We start from the raw sequence: 21,741 nt of genomic DNA on the forward strand, positions 1-21,741 counted from the left end.
AGTTACCGGAGGCTAAACAGGAAAAAGAAAGAAAGGAAAAGGGTCCAATACTGGAAATAAGAAATTAACAATATAAAGATGTAAGTTCTGAGTATCAACCTTAACAACAACATGATGATTGTTAGAGAGCTGCTGCAAGAAGACACAACTTATTTCTCTTCTGCACAAAACAGCGGACATGCTGTCAGAACCGCAATAAAATTGCTTCTATCCCGTGAAATTTGGCAGGTTACCAGATGTAATATACGGATGCTGCATCAAAACAACATCTAGCTTATGACATAAGGCCACTTCACCTAAATCAATTTGAGCAATTTAAGCACCCTGTGCCTTCAACTGACTGAAACTAACCATCAAGAGAATTAAATCTTGACAATTCTCAAATATGATCCACACTCCTTGCTATCACCAGAATGCTTATGATTTTCTTCAACCTTTTACAATTTATACATGATGGAGGATAAGCCTTTTTGGGACATTCCTTGCGCCCTCCTCAAAGCAGTGGGCACAAATAACGAGCAGATTACAGAATTTTGCCCTGTGACCACTGAAGATCATTGACATACTCCTTGACTTTGCAAGAAGCAAAATCAATGAACAGCCTAGCCTCTTTTCAGCAAGGAAGGAAGGTCTTCAATAATGAAGGACCTATCTCAAACACCCTGTGGTGGCGCTCTGCATCGCACCTACCTGTTTTAAATAAAAATCAACACCGACTTAAATGCAGCCTCATCCAGCTGGGTGTTTTACTCGCTAATCAGAGGTATTACCTCATCCTAAGCTAGACTCCAGTCAATACCGTAAACTATGATTCTCGGATACCTCTTTCTTTTTGGATTGCTCTCATGTCATTTTTCTCGACATTTACGAGTCCAATATAATTTTCAGTGTCTCCTTGTTTATCACCCAACGTAGCAAGCCCCTTCTTAGTTGAAATCCACTTGAAATTCGTTCCTTATCTCTTTACTAGTTTTTGCATCCTCTTCTTTCATATAATGCACATCCAAACCCCATAGGAGAAGACACCCTCCTTGTGATGCTACCGGTTGCCCTCCCCCTGTTCCTAGCCCTAATGGGCTTTAACGGTAGTCTAACTTTTTACATCTCATAGTAATGAGCAGGCCTCATTGGGATGCCATTAATGTAAATGCCTTGGTAAACATTTACATCAGTATTTTATAAACTCAGCTTTTGCCTTCGCTGCAAGCTTCATCCGAACATCTTGAATGACCTACGACATTGACCTCTGAACTAGCTAACAGAGTTTTCGGAATCACAAACCCCGTGCTTAGTTCTAAATTTTATAGAGCAAATTTGTGTGTAGATAAAAATGTGTGTCTCATATAAATTTGAGGCAAATGAATAATAAAATACTACCACCAAAAATATTGTTCACAACAACAAAATTTATTCCTAGTTCCCCGGACCTCCGTTTGCTTTTGAGACAAACTAGTTTCTCGTTTGTCCTTGATAACATCCACATAACATTCACTTGCACGGGTTTAGAAGGCAATGCCTCATATCCTTCTGCTAATGCAGACATAAAAACTTTGAATTCTTTCAATTTTGGGGTCAATTTTGACCCTAAATAGCTGGGGCACTTCTGGGATTCTCAGGAAAGGCTGCTTAAAATGCTCACTAAAAACCCTTATCAAAGGAACGCAACTACTAGGCTTTATCTTTTGATTTCAGAAAATTAGCCATAACATCTTCCTTCCCCCTGGGTAGAAGTCCCTGCCTGACTGTCTTCATCACCAGAGGAGGCTGATGAATCATCAGTCTACCTCAGTGACCTCAACAGCCCTAACCTGCTTGGGCTTGGGTTGCTTCTTAGATTTACCTTTCAACATTGCTTCCTGAAGAAATAAAAATCTAATGAAGGTTGCTATCTACCCACTAATTCAAATGGACGAACCCAATAACATGACAACTGCTCGCAGCGAGCTACAGACAGATGGATGGCTATAAATTCTACTGTCACTTGCACCTCTTAGCTGCTGTTGTATCGGCTGTGCAAGAACTTGGCTGAGTAAGCAATCTTGCAATACCACACAGATTACAGAATGTATCCAAGGAGTGTAAGCAGACCAACAGTTGTGTGCTGAGTTAAAATCACTTATGTATACCAAGGCATCATTTACATTGGTGGCATCCCAACCAAGGCCTGGCTTATTACTGTGAGATGTAATCAGTTAGAGGGTCTGAAGACGACTCCTGTTAAACCCATCAGAACTATGAACTGTGTGTGATGACTGGAATTGTCACAAGGTTGGTGTCTTCATCTACAGGGGTTGGGTGACCAACAGTTGTTGCCACTCCTTCACCATGCCCCCTTCAGAACCTGAAAATAGCTTTGAAGGGCCCTCGATGAGGTGGGTGCATGTCCAAACCTAACCCAATTACTATTTGGTGAAGAAGAACAAATGATGAGTCTTGTTCAATTAGCATAATATGGATGTTGTAATAGTTAAGACTGACACAGTGTTCGATACTAGTGGCGGTACACATACACTATTAGTTCAAAGAATGGCCAAAATGCAACAACCAACTCTGGACGTGTCAGGAGAACCAGATATGATTATTAGGGCCTGTTTTGTCCTCTTTTTTGTGTAGTGGATGGATGATAGCTGTCGTCCAGTGTTCTGGTAGTTCTTTGATTCAGATGTTGATAAGCTGTTGAAGGGAAATTTTTGCTGATCTTCCTGCATGTTTTCAGATGACTACAAAAGTGTGTGATCTTCTCCTTCTGCTTTGTAGTTCATGTCACCCAGTGCTTGGTAGACTACTTTTATTGTGGGAGTTTAGTTTTCGTTTAGTTTTAGGTTTAGTTTTAGGGGCTTGGTTTTGTTTCTTTCTTTTGGAAGTAAATTTAATTTTAATTTTGACTACAAAGTGAGTTCTAATCCTCTGTTACATTGTAGAGCTTTTTGTGGTGGTTGTTTGTCCATGAAGACATGGTCTGGTTGCCATTCTCCTTTAATGTGTAGTCAGGGTATTTCCAGGTTTTGAGTTTTTGAGGTTTTCTTTTGAAATATGTGGATTCCAAGATTAGCTTGTGGTTTCTGCAGAATCGATGAAACTGTCTGTTTTTGTTTATTTTCTTTTGGACTGGCCATTTACTGATGATGTTGCAGTATCTTCTTTCTCTGCCTAGTTGAGCATTGAAATTTCCGATTTTTAACATGGTTTTTGGGGATGTTATTCATAGTCAGGTCTTGTAGATCCCAGAGCTTTTTCTGCTTCTTTATGGTCCTGTGGGTGCATGGGTATTTATTAGTGTAAATTTTATTACATACTTTAGGGTGAGTGTTGAGATTCTTGGGGATTGTGATTTGAATTCTTGTATGGAGTTTATTATTTTGTGTAGCTGACTAAAAATCCTGTTCCAAACTGTGGAACATTTTTCATCACCTCTTCATAGGTATACCTTTGTAGAACCTATTTCCTGGAGATTCCATGGCATCCTGGTCAGTGTTTATTTCCTGTAGATCCATGGTGAGAATTTTATGTTGGTAAATTAGGCCACTTATCCATTTTTAGTTTACCAGTCTGTATGAACGAGTTTACATTGTATTTGGAAATGCAGGTGATAATTATATATTAATATTATTTTCATTTTAAATTAATACTTCTTGTGATTATTTATATCCTTTATAATAAAATGTACATTGCATAAATATTTTAATTTAGAAATATTTTAAATACTTAATTAAATATTTTAATGTTATTATTTTAAATAAAAATGTTTAAAAATACAATGTATTATTTTATTATGCATTTTAAAACATATAGTAGTGTTACTTTACATGCTTGTCAGATATATAAAAAAATGTTCAGAGGAATTAAAAAAAAAATGTCAGGTTATCAGGTGATAGATGAAATTACATGTGAATAAACTGTGAATTAATCTTGCTGATACAAAGGTAAAATAAATAATTTTAAATCAGTTGATATACATAATAAATTGAGGATTTATTGTACATAAATTTAACAACTTTAAAGTAAAATCCACAGACTTAGGTCTTTTTTTCATAAAACAAAGAAGTAAATGTAATTAAGACTGTAAAATTAGTTAATATAAATAGTCAGCATGAACAAATAAGAAGTTATAAATACCCAACCAAGTGCAAGTAAATGTTCAGCTAGTTTGATAAAAAAATTTTTGATCTTTGTCTTTCCAAAGTCCAATATCACAATCCTTTTTTTGTTGTGTTGTGGTTCTCTTATTTCTAATATATGTTTACATTGGTAGCCACATTGGATGCTTAGTTTATTGTTGGCTGTTAACAAGTTTATATCTGTTTTGGTAAGGTTGATGATTTTCAATTTGTGGAAAAAATGGAACAAAGAATCTGCATTAAATTTTGCTGAAGAATGGAATAAAGTGCAGCACCACATTGGAAATGTTAAATGTTGCTTCTGGTGATTCTTCTGTAAATAAAACAAGTATTTGCAAGTGGTACAAACATTTCCAAAAGGGTAAGGATGTTTGATGAGTGCCCTCGAAATAATTCATGACAATTGCACCACAATAATGGACCTGTTCACACTTCACTGCTTGTTTGTGAATTTTTGGCCAAGTACAACACAGTTCTGATGGCTCAGCCTCTGTATTCACCCTCATGGCTCCCTGTAACTTCTGAAAAGAACCATGAAAGAAAAGAACCAAGAAGCTGAAAAGACCTATGAAAGACAACGTTTTGCCAGCATTGAAAAGATAAAGACAGAATTGCTGAAGGAGTTTAAATGCCATCCTGGAAATTGCATTTCAGAGGTGCTTTGAAGATTGGAAAAAGTGCTGGCATAAATATATTATATTTGAAAAGGAGTACTTTAAAGGTGACAGTCAATATTGATGAATAAAGATTTTTTGAGAAAAATGAAATTCCATGAATTTTTTTATCAAATCTTTTATTATTGTTGATAACTAGTACACTTTAGTGAGTTAGAAACAAAAATATAATAATTCACAGTAATTGTGATCACATCATTTATAGTATAATGAATTTTATATAAAGACACTGCAAAAAATTAAATGACATAAATGATAATTCACTACCAGATTAGCTGTTATTTTAATTTAATTTTCAAGTTAGAATACTACTGCTAAATAAACTTAAAAATTCTTTTCATTATTTATAGATTTTTATTTATTTTTTATTTTTTGTATTTCAAGTTATTAGTAAATGTAACTCAAGTATTCTAAATAAATAAAACAAACCCAGTCAGCGTGATAAGAGATAAATATTGATACACGTATTTAAAAAACACCCACACCTAAATAAATTTAGGTATTATTTAGTATTTCATCTTTCTTAAATTTGTCATCCTTATTTAATAATTCTGTTTTTGTAAAAATTATTCTATTATTACTACAATCCAAGTGTCTGCAGGCATGGCAATTACTTAAGTCATTGTTATCTACTTTATTTTTTATTGTTGGTTTGTTATATCACATTTGTTAATTGTTCTGTAGATGATAATTAAGTTTTTTTATCTTCTACTGTTTTTCACAAAATTATTTCACATAATGTTTGAGCACAGTTTTTTTACTAGTTAAAAAATATTTATAAAAATAGCTGCAGTAATTGCAACAGTGATCTCTAAACCAGAAATAAAATCTGCATTATAAATAAAGAATTTCTTAAGTGAAGAAAATAAATTCTGTATTTTTAGTTATTTAGACAAAAAAAATCTCCAAATAATTATTACAATGTAAAATCTTAATAGTGCAAAAACAAATTTGCTAGCAAGAGGGGGGGGGGGGGGTCAGTATTCAACTGAAATGGTGGAAATGAAAGTGTTAATAAACTGGATATATAAAATAAATGAGATTGATGTTGTTTACTATATTTTACCTCCAAACACCTAATGGTAAGTTGTAGCTTATGTACTATTAATGTTTGTTTTTAAAATTTTCTTCTATTTTTAGATGTTACTTGAGGAAAAAGAAGTGCTGTTAAAACAAGCTTCTAATGACAATGAAGCACTAAAGAAACAAGTGCAAGACCTTGAAACTCTGCTTAAGGAATCAGAAAATATTCAGAAAAATTATGAGGTAGTTCAGTTTTATGAGACGTAGTTTCTTAATTTTCAATAGCTTTGATTTTCATATAACGTAGTATTGTTGAAATCTTATAGCAATTACCATAGGTAATCAAGAAACCATTTACAAAGGCTTCTACAAACAGCAACAAAAAAAAAATTGTTTTGAAAAAATAAGCAACAATAAACCTTTTTCAGTTGTTAGGAAGAAACTATTTCTTAATGAAAAGATCTAAAATTTAAAGGAAAGAAAAATGTTATAACTTCTATGTCATTCACTCAGAAAACCTAGAAAAGTAACCAATAATGAAAAAATTCTCAGGCTATGTATTAGTAATTTACTTTTTCCTGTAATTTTTTATTTCATAATTTAATGTATTTTTGTGTTTAATCTAATATAACTTTTAAAATTAGGTTAATTTTAAATTTGTATGATGTAATGCATTTATTACACATGAAAAGTTTTATTGTACAATTCAAGAACAAATAAACTGTTGAAAACAAAATTTTTTATCATCCTTTTCTATATAGTTAGCATTATCCATACTATAGAGACTCATTAATTAGTGAAGGATTATGTAAGAACAAATATCAATGACATTTTTCATCACTTTCCTATCTTTTTCTTTTTATTTAAAATTTGAAGCTATTTTTACTGGAATACCTATAATTGTTTAAATGACAGTGAAAAGATTGATAAGAAATCAGTTAATATCTTTCTTTATGGTACATAACTGATTATCTGTGTTTTAAAGCAATAGAGTTATGATTTTTCCAACAGAATGAAGAATATTGACTCCAATATACAAAGAGAATATTCTTTGCTTTGTAAAATACACTTACTAAGCCTGTAATTAAATCTAAATTTTTGTTTAATTTCTTTTCTTCAGTAGTTATACTACATTGATACACTTCTGTATTTTTTTATATACTGTGCTATATCTTAGCATTTAAATAATTCCTATTCCTACTTCTCAATGATTTGTTTCATATTCTAATCCCTGTCTTCACATAATGTCTACATCTCTATAAACAAATTTAGTATCAGCAATGCCTTCGTATATTGCCACAAACATATCTTGTCAATTTTTGTTTTTAAATTTGTAATTAGTATTTTCGAGTAATCAGTATTTTTAAGTTTATTAACCCATCCAGTTTTCAACGCCCCTATTACATTTCATTTCAAAAGCATCTGTTGTTTGTCTAACATAACAATAAATCTTTGATGGTTTCACATTTTTTATATTCAGAAAATTGATTTCTTTTAACATTTTAACTTCACTACATGTTAGTTGTGTACATCTCACTTCTTCGCTCTCATCTTTATCTTTAGTTAATGGTTTAGGAAAATATGCCATCACATATCAGTTGTTTTTCATATCTAGAAATACAGTTTAATATAAATTTGTTTACTTGAAACTAACAACTTTTTTTTTCAGTATGAGAAACAAGCTACTGAAAATTTGAAGAAAGAGCTAAATGAACTTGAAAGTCTTCACTCATGTAACCTATTAACTATTTCTGAACTCAATGAAAAGAATTCTACACTTATGATAAATTTAGAAGAAATTAAGCATGAGCTGACTCTTAATATTTATAAATTAGATGAACTAAGAAAAGTTGTATCTGATGATAAAGAAGAAATAGTAAATTTGAATTTGGAATTGTTATCAAAAGATAAAATAATTGAGGAGCTAAACATAACTGTAAAAGAATACAATGACTTTCAGTTTGCTCATAGTAACTGTAATGAGATTAAAGAAGCTGTGGATTCTCTTATAAATGATTTCTGCAGACTTGAAAAGAATAGAAATGTGTATGTATTTCTATTATTTTAAAAATAGTTTTTTAATGCATTGAAAATTAGATTATGAAATTATCAACTATCATTATCCTCATTCCCTTCATTATTGTGGTTAATTGCCATATCACTTAAATTTGTTGAAATTAGTCTTCAGTGGACTTTTTCATGAATTTTATCATTGTACAGTCATTCATGGGAACCGGATGTTTTTAAAATAATCAGCATAGGCAGCGTTTTCCTATTGCACACCAGAGTCACCTTTGGGCTATGAAGTGGTCTCTCGTGAAGCTGATGTGGGTTTCTTTCTGCCCAATACCGGCAATTCTGTTTGTTGACGAAGCCATTCAGATGAAAATGGGCTTCGTCACTCATTAACAATAACAAATTTTCATTTTCTTCAAAAATGGTTTGTCGACAAAATTGTAATCGCTGCGTGAAATCTTGCTCGTTTAACTGCTGCACGACGGCTATCTTGTAAGGATGGAAATGCAGGTCTGTATACAGAATTCATCTTACCGTACTTGTGATCATTTGAAGCGCTGCTGAATGCCTCTTAATAGAGCGGCGTGGGCTTCTGACAATGGCTTCCCTTACTCGTTCGATGTTCTCCGGAATGCTAGCAGTTGCTTACCCATCGCAATATTGTGTTACGAGAAGGGATACTTGCATTACGGATCCCGTGAATGACCCTGTATTAACTCTGTTGTTATTATTGACCCTGTTGTTATGAACGATCTCTCCTGAAAACCGTTAACACGTTGTGGTAGATTTTAATGAAGTTGGACTGTATGTTTATAGGTGATGAATGAAGAAAACGCCTTGTTGCTTGTTGAATAATGGTTTAATAAATTGTTGTCTTGACAGTTAATGAATGAATTTTAACATAACGTATAACTTGACATATACAAATAAAAATATAAAATTAAACATTAAAGCTAATGTTCATCCGAACAAAGAATGGAGTCTATCCGGACTAAGAGTATGATGTGACTGCCTTGGATCAGAGTCGAGTGCCGAATGAGTAAGTAACCTCATAATGACCATTCCCTGCGACATTATGATGTAGGACATGGTGTGAACAGATCGCCTGACCAAGCTTGCTGTGGAAACTCTAGCCCTCGCTAGGTAGCAGCACCCGATGGCAAAGTTGAACTTAACAATGGTTATAATGAGTTTGATAAAAATTCCTGGGATTTTGTGCATAACTTAATTTGAGTGTGTTAATTATATTCAGTTTGATTTTGAAGACTAAGCGTTTTTTTTTATAATTTTATGTTTGTGTAGAGTAACATATCCTTAAAAGATTGTTTAGAATTGGTGTATATTATTTGTAAAGTTATTTCTAATGGGGTTTTGGCATAAGTAGCTCATAATTCTTGCATGGTATGTATTATAATTAATTGCATTAATTATTGTATTATTACGATGGCTATTGGAAAGTAACTTGCAGTTCATTATTAAAAAAAAAAAAAAAAAAAAAAAAAAAAAAAAAACACAAATTGATGAAAAAACAATTTATTACATACATTTTATATCTTATATCTTTATTACATATATCTTTTAGCTTCTTTTCTAAATATGCTGTCCAAATTAAGGCACTTGTCATATCTGAAACAAATTTTTGAATACCTCAAAAACAAATTTTTTCAATACTTCATCATTTTCAAAATGCTGTATCTCTAACCATGTCTTCATTTTTGGCAAAGGCTAATAATCACTGGGAGCCAAATCAGGGCTGTATGGTTAAACAGTTCCAATTTGAACTTGTCAATTTGGCATTGAATGCATACTGCAGTACACGCATGAGAGTTATGAAGAAAAACGATGCCTGAATGCAGCATGCTGTATCATTTGTTTGTAAGGGCCTTCTCAATTTCTTCAATGTCTTTCTGTAAGTTTCAGATTTAATTGTTCAACCAAGATCACACCTTTACTATCCCAAAAAATCAGCTTCTTTGAAGAAAGTGTTTGACCGGCCCTTACGAGTGACAGGAGAGCTGGCGTGCCTCTGGTGTTAAATTTAATCCATGTCTCATTGCCTCTATAGTGTGCTCAAGGAATTCATCCTTGTCGTTAATGGAAGGTTAGTGCTGACACCATCTTCTTTTTTGTGTATTCATCAGAAAGACTCTTAGGCACCAGCGAGCTCAAAATTTGTGGAAGCCTTACCTATTGGTTACAATTTCATACAGAACTGTTTGTGATATGTGAAGATTTTTGTATGAAGGAAACTAATGACGGCACGCCCTTGGTAGGATTTTCTATGATAGCAGCAATTTCAAACGAGAGTTTTACAGGAACAAACAAGTGTATGATATTTCCAGTAAAACTACTAGAACCACACTGAACCAGGCTTTCAGCTGTGTATAGATAGTTAATTTTTATTAAGTTAATTTTTGAGTAGCCCTTGCATTAATTTTTAATGGAAAATAGCATACATTCTTGTGATTAAAAAAAAAAAAAAGTATAAGTAATAATATGAAAATAGATTGTGTATGGTTTAAAATCAGACATTCAGCGCTGCCTATGGGGGCAGCTTTAGTATTAAGAGCACTCTGTATACTATCAGTCGGAGTTGGACAGTCTTAGAGTAAGCATGCACGCTAGTGCGGCCTCTGCATTATAGTAATATAGTTTAATATTGTTAATCTTATAAATATGGTCTATTTAGTTATCAATCAGTGTGTAATTATTTTATTTATTCATAATACAGTCCACTATTCTGCTACAACGGGACAGCCCGTTATCATTGGTCCTTCCGGCCAGATATTTTTTATTGTGTGCAGAACATAGTTTGTGTTTAATATATCGTAATAATATAGTTCGTAATATATCGTATAATAATAGTTGCGTAATAATATCGATAAGAAGTGCGGTTAATATACAAGTGTAATACAATAATTAAGGGACAGTCTTCGCAGCGCCCGTTTTAATTCGACTTGGAATGCAGACATCGACTTTGGTGCTAAGTAAACAGCCATTTCGTCGTGACCTTCAAGTCAGGCTACCTGCTGCCAGTCTCTTATCTTATTTGTTTCAGATAAGTAATAACAAATTGGGAATTATCAGTTCCTTATTTACGTTCCTATCTATAATATAGATTTACATTCACTAATCCTTCATTTGATTCCTTTATCATTCACATTATTATTTCTTACTGATTAATTCCATCCATATCGTCTATATTTTTAATAATTATTAAGTCCATAAGTATTTTATAAAAATTATCATTGTCTCTTTAAGTAGAAATTACAACTTTAAAAAACAACTAGGAGTATGTAAGGCTCAATTAACACGCATAAATACATTTGACGATAAATGTAATAATGAGACACTAAAAAGTAATATTAAAGTTAGATATGATGCAATGCCAAATATTTAAGATAATTTTAATAAAATACAGACTTTGCTAGAAGTACAGGACGAGAAAAATTACGATACGCATTTAAAAGATAGGTTAGATTTTTAAGACAATTATTATGAAATTAGGGCGCAAATGGAAGAATATTTAAAGGAAACATCAGTTTCAGAAACCCAGCACTTCAACTCACACCAATTTTTCATTAACAAAAATAAACCTTCAGTGAAATTACCAACTATCAATTTACCCCGTTTTAACGGTACGTACGAAAATTGGATGCCTTATGCAGATGCATTCAAAGTATTGGTTCATGACAATAAAGACGTTAGTCCAATTCAGAAATTCTACTATCTGAATTCTACACTGATACATGAAGCAGCTCAATTAATAAAAAACTTAGCTGTTACTGATGCTAATTACCCGGTTGCTTGGAAATTGTTACAAGACCGATACGAAAACAAGAGATTGATTGCATCGGCTCATGTTAGAGAAATAATTAATATTAAGTTAGTTAGTAAGGAAGACGCCAACGAATTGCGTCAGTTCATCAATACGGCGATTAGTAATTTTAATGCTCTCAATGGTCTAAATATTCAAACACCAATTCATGAAGTAATTTTAAGTCAACTGTATATAGATAGTAGATGAAAAAACCAGACGAGAATGGGAATTAAAAATTTCTACACAACTTTCCATCTCTCTTTTTGAATTTTTGGAAAATAAATGTCAAGCCTTGGAGGCTTTAGCCTCTTCAAGCAGTAATAAACAAAAAACAGTGGATGAACGGCAAAAATATAAACCTGTTCGACACTCTAGCTCATATGTTGCTACTAAGTCCAAAGTATGTAAATGTTGCAATCAACCTCACACTTTATACAAGTGTTCGAAGTTTAGTAATTTAAGTGTTTCTGATAAATTTAAGTTTGTTAAGGATAAGAAGTTATGTTACAATTGTGTCTTATATTAGGTCAATTAGTAAGGAATTGTTCCTCTGGAGGCTGTTGAATTTGCAAGGGCAAACATCACACCTCATTACATATAAGTTCACAAAATAATTCTTTAATTCTAATAGCAATAATGATTCAGATTTAAACCAGAAAATTTCTAGTTGTTCGCAAGACAGTCCAGCTTCACATCATAGCTCCTCTAACATATATTGTTCGCTCAAATCAAGAGTGTAATAGAATATTCTTCTTTCTACAGCGATTGTTAAGGTCCAAGATAGTCAAGGAAGATTACAACCATGCAGATTGCTTTAAGATTCAGCTAGCCAATCAAACTTCATTACTGAAAACTGTGTTGAACGTTTAGGTTTAAGAAAAATTCGTCAGTCAGTTCCAATTATGGGTATAAATAATACCCCTACTAAAATAAATTATAGTGTAGACGTACAATTATTTTCTATTTATAACGATTTTAGTGCAAATATTTCTTGTTTAATGTTACCACAAATAACTAGCAATATGCCATGCAATGTTATCAACTACAAATCATGGAATCTGCCTTCGAATTTAAAATTATCTGATCCAGAATTTTATAAACCAGGAAGTATTGAAATGTTAATAGGCGCTGAGCTATATTTCGAAATTATGAAATGTGATAAAAGGGTAAGACCAGGTGGGTTTCCAGTTATCTTTGAAACTGAATTAGGATGGATTCTATCAGGAAAATATCAATCAGAAAATACCTCTTGAAGTCCTCAAACCACATGTTAACCACATTAACAAATGATCAACTTCAACAACAGCTCAAACAATTTTGGGAATTAGAAGAGTTGGTTGTTCTACCCAAGGCTAAGGAACAAGACGAGTGTGAACAGTATTATCAGAACACAACAACCCGAGATTCTTCAGGTCGTCTTATCGTCAGACTTCCTCTAAAGCCAGATCATTTACCGTTAGGAGACTCATTCGATCAAGCAAGTTTGCGATTTCAAGCGTTAGAGAAACGGCTTCAAAGGAATCATTCACTTTGTCTGGAATACTCAAAATTTCTTCAAGAATATAAGGAACTCGGTCGCATGAAGCCAGTGCCTCTTCAAGGTAGTGATTGTAAACAACAGTGTTGATGTCATTAGCTCCAGAAACTAAATCATCCACATAAAAATCACGACAAAATTCTGGCTGCAGTTGGGTACGTGTGTTTTACCTTCCTCATCATTACCTTCCTCATGTTTTTAAGCAAAATAGTACCACAACTAAACTTCGGGTAGTGTTTGGTGGTTCAGCTGAAACATCCACGGGAACTTCTCTTAACGACATCCTAATGGTTGGTCCTACTGTACAGCAAGACTTATTTTTGATTATGGTAAGATTTAGAAGGTTGCGTTTACAGCAGACATTGAGAAAATGTACCGCCAAATTAAAATTCATCCAGATGATTGCAGCTTACAACGCATTCTTTGGCGGGATTCACCAATTGATCAAATTCAATGCTATGAGCTTCAAACGGTTACTTATGGCACTGTCTCAGCTCCATTCTTGGCTACAAGGTCCCTACAACATCTAGCAGGAGAAGAAAAACACACGTACCCAACTGCAGCCAGAATTTTATGTCGTGATTTTTATGTGGATGATTTAGTTTCTGGAGCTAATGACATCAACACAGCTCTGGCTATCCAATCAGAGTTAATAGAGTTGTTAAGGTCTGGTGGATTTCAACTGAGAAAATGAAGTTCTAATCATAAATCACTTTTAAATTCATTACCTCAGGAACTTGTAAAAACAAAAACATCAATTCAGCATGAGAAAAAAGATAGCATTCAAACTTTAGGATTTTAGTGGTTTCTTCAATCAGATGTGTTTTAATTTCTTCCAAAATTCCACAATTTAAAGACATAGTAACAAAAAGAGAAGTAGCGTCTGCAGTAGCTTCCATTTATGATCCAATTGGTTTAATCAGTCCTATTGTAATCTCTTACAAAATATTTTTGCAACGATTGTGGCTTAGTGGTATTGGTTGGGATGATAACTTACCATCATCATTGCTCCAGAAATGGCATGTTTTGGTGTCACAACTTTCTTTAATTGATGATATTAAAATAAATAGAAGAGTTTATCAATAATCCTACAGATATTGAAGTTCACGGTTTCTGTGATGCATCACAACATTCATTTGGTGCTTGTCTGTATTTGCGTTCTGTCAATTCTGAGGGAAAGATTTTAGTTCAACTACTTTGCTCGAAATCTCGTATCGCACCAGTGAAAACTGTCAGCATACCACGGTTAGAGTTGTGTGGCCCTTTACTATTGTCAAAATTGTTACGATATACATTACCAATCCTGAATTTGTCGATTGAAAGGGTTCATCTTTGGATGGACTCCAAAATCTGCTTGGCATGGATCTCAGCTCCTGCATCGAAGTGGAAAACATTCGTTGCGAATCGAGTTTTGCAGATTCAAGATCTAACAGACGTCAATGACTGGAAACATGTCGCTTCGTCAGACAATCCTGCTGATCTCATTTCCAGAGGTTCCAATCCAGAGAGTTTAGATAAAAGCATCTGGTAGTGTGGACCAATCTGGTTAACCCACCGGGTTGGTCTAGTGGTTAACGCGTCTTCCCAAATCAGCTGATTTGGAAGTCGAGAGTTACAGCGTTCTAGTCCTAGTAAAGCCAGATATTTTTACATGGATTTGAATGCTAGATCGTGGATACCGGTGTTCTTTGGTGGTTGGGTTTCAATTAACCACACATCTCAGGAATGGTCGAACTGAGAATGTACAAGACTACACTTCATTTACACTCATACATATCATCCTCATTCATCCTCTGAAGAATTATCTAAACGGTAGTTGCCGGAGGCTAAACAGGAAAAAGAAAGGACCAATCTGGTTGTATTTACCCTCCAGTTCTTGGCCTAATTCAGACAGTTATGATGTTCAAGATATTCCAGAAGTACGACCAACGGAAACTAGTTTGACATGTCTTTTTCTACCAAATGACGATTTAGTTTGTAAGTTTTCAAGTATTTCTTGGTTAACACAAGTAGTTGCCCTATGCAAGAGATTTATTTATAATTGTTGTAATAAAAAGAAGAAAACAGGAAATCTTAATACTGCAGACATTCAAGATTCATTGCAGACATGCATCTGGATGGTACAGCAACAAGTATATTGTCAAGAAATTAATGATCTTCGATCATCTTCTACCGTTCCTAAAAAAAGTGAGCTTCTTAATCTTCATCCTTTTCTTGACGATCGTAACATAATTTGAGTTGGAGGAAGGTTGAATAATGCAGATATTGCGTATGATATTAAACATCAGATTATTTTGTCACCAAAACACCATCTTACGATGTTGATCATCAAGGCTGAACATTTGAGGTTATTGCTCGCTGCACCTCAATTATTATTAGCTTCACTAAGACTCAAATATTGGATACCACGAGCTCGAAAGGTTTTGTATCACAGTGGAAATTATTGTATCATTTGGGAAATTAGAAGTGTTATTCATAACTGTGTAACATGTTCTCGATTTAAGGCAGCCTCGGCTAATCAATTAATGGGTCAGCTGCCCAAACACAGAGTAGAGATTAGTCGTCCTTTTCTTAACTCAGGAGTAGACTATGCGGGACCATTTCAAATCAAGTATGGGAATCCGAGAAGTAAAATAACAACCAAATGTTATGTTGCAATTTTTGTGTGTCTTGCAACTCATGCTATTCACATAGAGCTAGTCAGTAATCTTACATCACAAGCCTTCCTCGCAGCCTTAAGACGTTCACTGCAAGAAGAGTTCACGTCGCCAACTTGTATAGTGAGAACGACATCAATTTTGTTGGAACCAATGAGTTAAATTCATTGAGGAAACTCTTTCATGATAAAGAATTTAATACAGACATTGAAAATTACGCTCCCAAGTCACAGCTCAAATGGCACTTCATACCAGCTAATTCACCTCATTTTGGGGGCCTGTGGGAAACAGCTGTGAAGTCAATGAAATACAATCTCAAAAGAGTCATAGGTAAAACTTATCTAACATTTTTATCCGATATAGAAGCTATCCTCAGTTCTAGACCTATACTTTATCCGATGACCCTAGCGATCCATCTTACTTGACACCTGGACATTTTCTTATTGGTACCTTTAATAGCACTACCTGAACCCAATTTGATATAAAATGTAACAAGCTTTCCAGATGGCAGCAGCTTCAGAAGATACGACAGAGTCTTTGGTCACGATGGTCTCACGATTATCTCCATGGTTTGCAGCAGCGTAGCAAGTGGAAGTCACGCTCTGAAAATCTTCAACCAGGTCTAGTAGTGCTAGTGAAAGAAGACAACTTACCACCTCAATTTTGGAAAATGGCTGTAATGCAGTGTTTTTCCAGGTAAAGATAGTCTAGTACGCGTAGTTCAGTTGAAGGTAGGCAGCAAGGTTTTCAAGAGACCTATTACTAAACTTGTGCCATTGCCAATAAACTGAGACAATGTAATTAATATTTATCAAAGATCACCGTGCGGGGAGTATGTATGGTTTAAAATCAGACGCGCTGCCTATGGGCAGCTTTAGTATTAAGAACATTCTGTATACCATGTTACTTTCATCATGCTGTATACTATCAGTCGGAGATGGACAGTCTTAGAGTAAGCATGCACGCCAGTACGGCCTCTGCGTTATAGTAATATAGTTTAATATTGTTATAAATATAGTCTTATTTAGTTATCAATCAGTGTGTAATTATTTTATTTATTTAACGTACAGCCCGTTATCAGATTGTCAGTTTTCTGTTGTTGGTCTTTTAATGCATTTTGTTTGCTAAATCTGATATAGATTGTGATTTCATTAGTAAAAAAATTTGCATTATTAATTATATACTTTCTCATAAATTGTACTGTTTTAATAAAAAAAAACCAGTACATTTTTATTTATTACATATTATTGTAATTAAACAATTTTTAGTATAAAATGAATGTTAGAACTTAAAAAATTTAGGAATATGCTGCTTGCTTTGGTTTTAAAAATCCGTTATCTTTTTTAAATAAGTAAAAAAATAAGTTTTATTTGTTGCATTAATTTTTTCTCTTTGTTTGATAGTATTTAATTTAATTTGACACAGTGTAAGCAAGTACTATGTATTAGGCTGATGTAATAATGTGGTTTTCTTGTTTAGATTAAATAAGTGTAACAGTTTACAATTTGTACTTTTTCAGGTTAAAAAATGAAAATGAAATTCTAAAAGATGATAAAACTAAATTACAATTATCTTATGAAAAAGCTTCAAATGAACTTAAAAATTTAACCAATAAGTTGGTTGAAAAAGAAAAAGAGTTACGGACGTGCTTTGAAAACCAATTGGCTGACGTCAAAGAAAATACGGTACATTTTCATTAATCTGTTTCATTAATATTTATATTTAATTGGTTAGAAAATAATCATCAGTAACCCCCTCGTTAAAATAAAAAAAAAAATTTTCATCCGTGTCATTAGGGTGACAGGGTTATTTTTCATTGTTTCTTGTTTTATTCCTATTAATATTTTACCAAGATAAATTTTTCTCTCCTTTTCATTTCTTGTGATTTTTTTTCTAACTAGCACCATTTTTTGTTGTAAGTCAAACAACCAACATTTTAGTTGAAAAGGAAGTTGTAAAATAAGTTTTACAAAAAAGTTTTTTTTTCAATTATTACTTTTGAAGTTGGCACCAATTTAAAAATTACTAAGTGTTTTTTTTTTTTTTTTTTTAATTTGGTGTGTCTACTTCTAAAAGCCAAAATTTTCAATATTTGAATAAAATTTTATTTTTTTTTTTGGTTTTAGTGTGGTTATTTTATTATTATTATTATTGGTTTAACATAAAAAAAACATTTTTGTTAGACTATATTGATAACATATTTATTTACATTTTTCAGTTAAATTTTCAATATAAAAAGGAATTATGTTAAATTTTTTACCTTCAGAAGTTTCTCCAAATATTGATAATATGTACTATCAATATGTACTATCCAAATACCAAGCTTTGTAATGAAAGAATGGACTTCATGATTTATGAACTGTTTTATCATGCCCTTGAAAATTCCAAATTGAGGCCGTTTAAATGTGAAAATAGCAGTATACCAGGCAATTAAACAAACTAGATTCATCTCCAAGAAATCAGTTAATGAAATTTGTTGACCTTATATACTACCATAATTACATACATGCTGCTATAATAAAAATCTTTTTTGATAATTTGTATTTGTACTGTGCTTTTTTATTTTGGTTTTTAGAGGATGGATAATGAAGAGAAAAGTAGATCGTCAGAGCAGAGAGATATTAAATGTGAAGAATTAAAGAAAGAAAAACTTTTGAAAAAAGAATTAAAATATGTTAAGAAGAAATGGAAGGTACAAAGATAATAATGTCAATTTAACTATGTTATAATAATTTTCTTACGTTAGTCAATTGTTTTCGTGTGTTCTGGGAGCTATAACTTCCTAAAAATCTCATCTGATTTAATTAAACCATTATACAATTTCACCTTTTCAGGTGCTAATAAAATCAATTATTCTTAATTCTGCACTTTTCCCTCCAACTACCAAATTCCCCTTACTGTGACAGGTAAAAATTATCATACACACACATATCAAGCACATGGATAAATCATATTTGAGAATATTAATTGTTAAAATTTGCTAATTATCATCTGGTTTTTCAGATTTACTGTTTGTAATATGTAGAGCAATAAAAAGTAAATGCCAGACTATAAGCTTTGTAACATTACAAGGGGCTTGATTCTACAAAACGTATTATTTAAACTAATTATTTATATGCATAGTTATTAAATATAAAATGATGAATGCAATATTGGAATAATATAACAACTCTTGTAAGAGTTTTTAGATTTTAGATTCTAAAATTTCTAGAATTCATTTTTTTTTAGATTCTATTTTGGGTTATATAACTTGGACAATACAAGGTAGTAATCTTCAGGTATATTATAGGAAATAAAATGTGAGTGATAAACTTCGGACATTAATCACAGATTTATTTAGAGATTATTAATAAAGTCAATTTTTTCTCCAGTATTAAACTATAATTTCTTTTCTTAGGGCAATTTCTAGGGCACTGAACACAGAGTTCAGTGAGAAATTACAGGTATGCAATTTAAAGGGGACTGAGATTTTTACAGCAACAGCAGGGATGAGGGTAGGTAGTTGTAGCCTTGTAGCCAACACATAGTTCCACATGAAAATAGCAACACCACCACTCTACTACTATTTACATTATAGTCGTATCACTCACAGCTATAGCCTTTGAGTGTTACCGTATCTTGTTGTATTAGATGCGTTTCTTGAAAGAATATTATTAATGGTTCATCTGCGCGCATCAACACTCTAACGTCCACATAATAATGCTCATAAAGGTAGTTTAAAAAAAATTAGTTTAAATTAATGCTCATAAAAATTAGTTTTAAAAGACTCCGATGCCCTGTGGTCGGGTGGTTCCTCTGCCATATCCTCCACTAGGCGCGGTGTTGGAGGGGGAGATTTAGAAAGATGGGAAGTTGCAGACATCCCAGAGGAGGTGGTTGTATTTGGGCTCACTTAACAGGGAGCTTATTTGGTGGCTTACCACCAGCTGTATTTACTTCTGCTCGCAGAGGTAAAACTTTGGGGACAGGAACTTTCAGAGGGATCCCACTAGTGTTAGCTTCACTAGCTGCAACTACCGACTTCTTATTCATCTTCATTAACTCAAAAACACTGTTAGTTTAAATAAACATAGAAATATAAACTATGTACTACTATGTAACTATTATTTCTATATAGAAATAAAAACTATATTTGTATAGTAGTAGTTTTTTTAATGATTTTACGCTTATTTCTGATTTTAGACTGTAATACTAGTTTTCTCTTTTAAAAAATAAAAGTTTAGCTGTGATATTACTTGTAAGTTTTTGTTTAGGTTTTAGTTTTTTAGCTTTTTATTTATTTTTTCTTCAATAAAATTTTATATCTGGGCACTGATAACACCCACAAAAAAAAATTGTTGGTGTTTTCCACCCACAAAAAAAAATTATACAGTGTATTTGTAAAATAATAGTGCAGTTTTAAATGGTTATAGCTTCAAAACAAAGCATTGTAGAGAGAAGAACTACAAGCAGATGCATATTGTGTTACAGTTCATGCAAGCAGCAAGTGCTAGCCATCATGTTTATGGTGCAGAAAAAGGTTCAGTGTACATTGTGGCTTGCTATGTTTGAATCAGTTATGAATACCATCGTGTATACAACAGAGATTTCCTTACATAAAAATAACAATTGGCGATGGGACAAACATCTCAAAGAAACTGGTATACAGTTACGTTGCATTGTATAAAAAACTCAGTTGTTACAACTTTATCCACAGGACAAAGTGAAATGATTTGATTTTGCTATAGACATTCTGGATAGGTTAGACCAGGATGATGATTTTTTTAAAAAAGTCCATTTTCAGTAATGAAGCAACATTTCATGTTTCTGGATGAGTAAATTTGCATAATGTTGTATCGACTACTATGGTCATTAGCCCCTTCCACATCAAAAACAAACTTTGCCTCCCCTAAAAAGAACAAACGACAGTCAAGGAGACTAGTCTTGTCAAAACGTGCATTTAAAGATAGATTCTCAGTATTTATTGAAAGCCTGAAAACACAACATAACAAGGGTGTAAAGGCCCTTGTTTATTTTATAACCTATCTCTAACCATTACTTTTGAAAATTTGTCAAAACTATCAAACATTTATTGTGATAAAAATTAAAAGACTGAAAAAAACTTTTAAATACAAGATGACTAGGGTGTAAGGGTTGTAATCCTTGCCACTTAATATCACACAGATCACTTATAATGAAACTTATAATGATTACTTATAAATCTCCTTGGTTTCCCTTTAGGTCATCCTTTTTTGCTTCTTTTTTCATCTTCCTAAAGGCCTCGATTCGTTTAATAATACCGAGGCCTCTGATAATTCCAAGGTATTATCTGAAGCCTCTGAGTTATGGAGTCTTCAGATCCTTCGCCGTAAGTCATTTAGGATCTCCTGCTGCTGGCATCATTTGAGGCACTGGCTCCACTGGCGCAGTCAGAAGTACATCACAGTCGGGGCTGGATTCACTCAACCCTAGAATATGTGGGGCAGCTGAAGTTCTTGCCCTCTCGGCTAAAGGCCTCTGTGCTTTCAGAAGCTTCATTGTTGGTTGTTTAAAATCTTCCTTTTCCAGTATCTTCACTTCTAGGTTCATTGATGGGGATTTTTTTCTACCTGCACTTTTACTTTAGATATAGTTGGCTCAATCTTTCAGTTACTGCTTCTTTTGGCTTGTGTACTAGTTGTAGTTAGGCTCAAGGTAAAGTCTTGAAATACAAAACTTCGTTCTTCTACATTGGCTTTGGACTATTTCCTCTTGATGGTCGTCTCCTTCTGATTATTTGTTTGACTATATTTGTGAGGACTGGTGCTATTTCCGATATTATGTCCTTGAAGCTACAGGAGCTGTAGCATATGACACAACTTTTGGCGTTCTGCTGATTTAGTCCTCGACACGCAACAACTCCTTGAGCATGTATTCT

At 33.1% G+C, this 21,741-nt stretch overlaps 1 protein-coding gene across 4 annotated transcripts in view; it reads left to right on the plus strand.

Moving 5' to 3' along the window:
* The first annotated feature begins 5,788 nt into the window (after positions 1 to 5,788).
* The window catches only part of LOC142321494 (uncharacterized), a 40,840-nt gene continuing 24,887 nt past the window's right edge, over positions 5,789 to 21,741 (plus strand). For 2 of the 4 annotated variants that reach the window (XM_075359629.1, XM_075359637.1), the window contains exons 1-4: positions 5,789 to 5,874; positions 7,485 to 7,861; positions 17,365 to 17,530; positions 18,421 to 18,537. In XM_075359629.1, coding sequence (XP_075215744.1) covers positions 5,872 to 5,874; positions 7,485 to 7,861; positions 17,365 to 17,530; positions 18,421 to 18,537 — 663 coding nt within the window. In that variant the 5' untranslated portion in view covers positions 5,789 to 5,871. Of the gene's footprint in view, positions 5,875 to 7,484; positions 7,862 to 12,858; positions 16,798 to 17,364; positions 17,531 to 18,420; positions 18,538 to 21,741 lie in introns of those variants that run through there. The other 2 variants (XM_075359646.1, XM_075359655.1) reach the window with 2 other exon arrangements.

Source organism: Lycorma delicatula, chromosome 1, assembly GCF_047948215.1.
Source record: "Lycorma delicatula isolate Av1 chromosome 1, ASM4794821v1, whole genome shotgun sequence".
Lineage (NCBI taxonomy): Eukaryota > Metazoa > Arthropoda > Insecta > Hemiptera > Fulgoridae > Lycorma > Lycorma delicatula.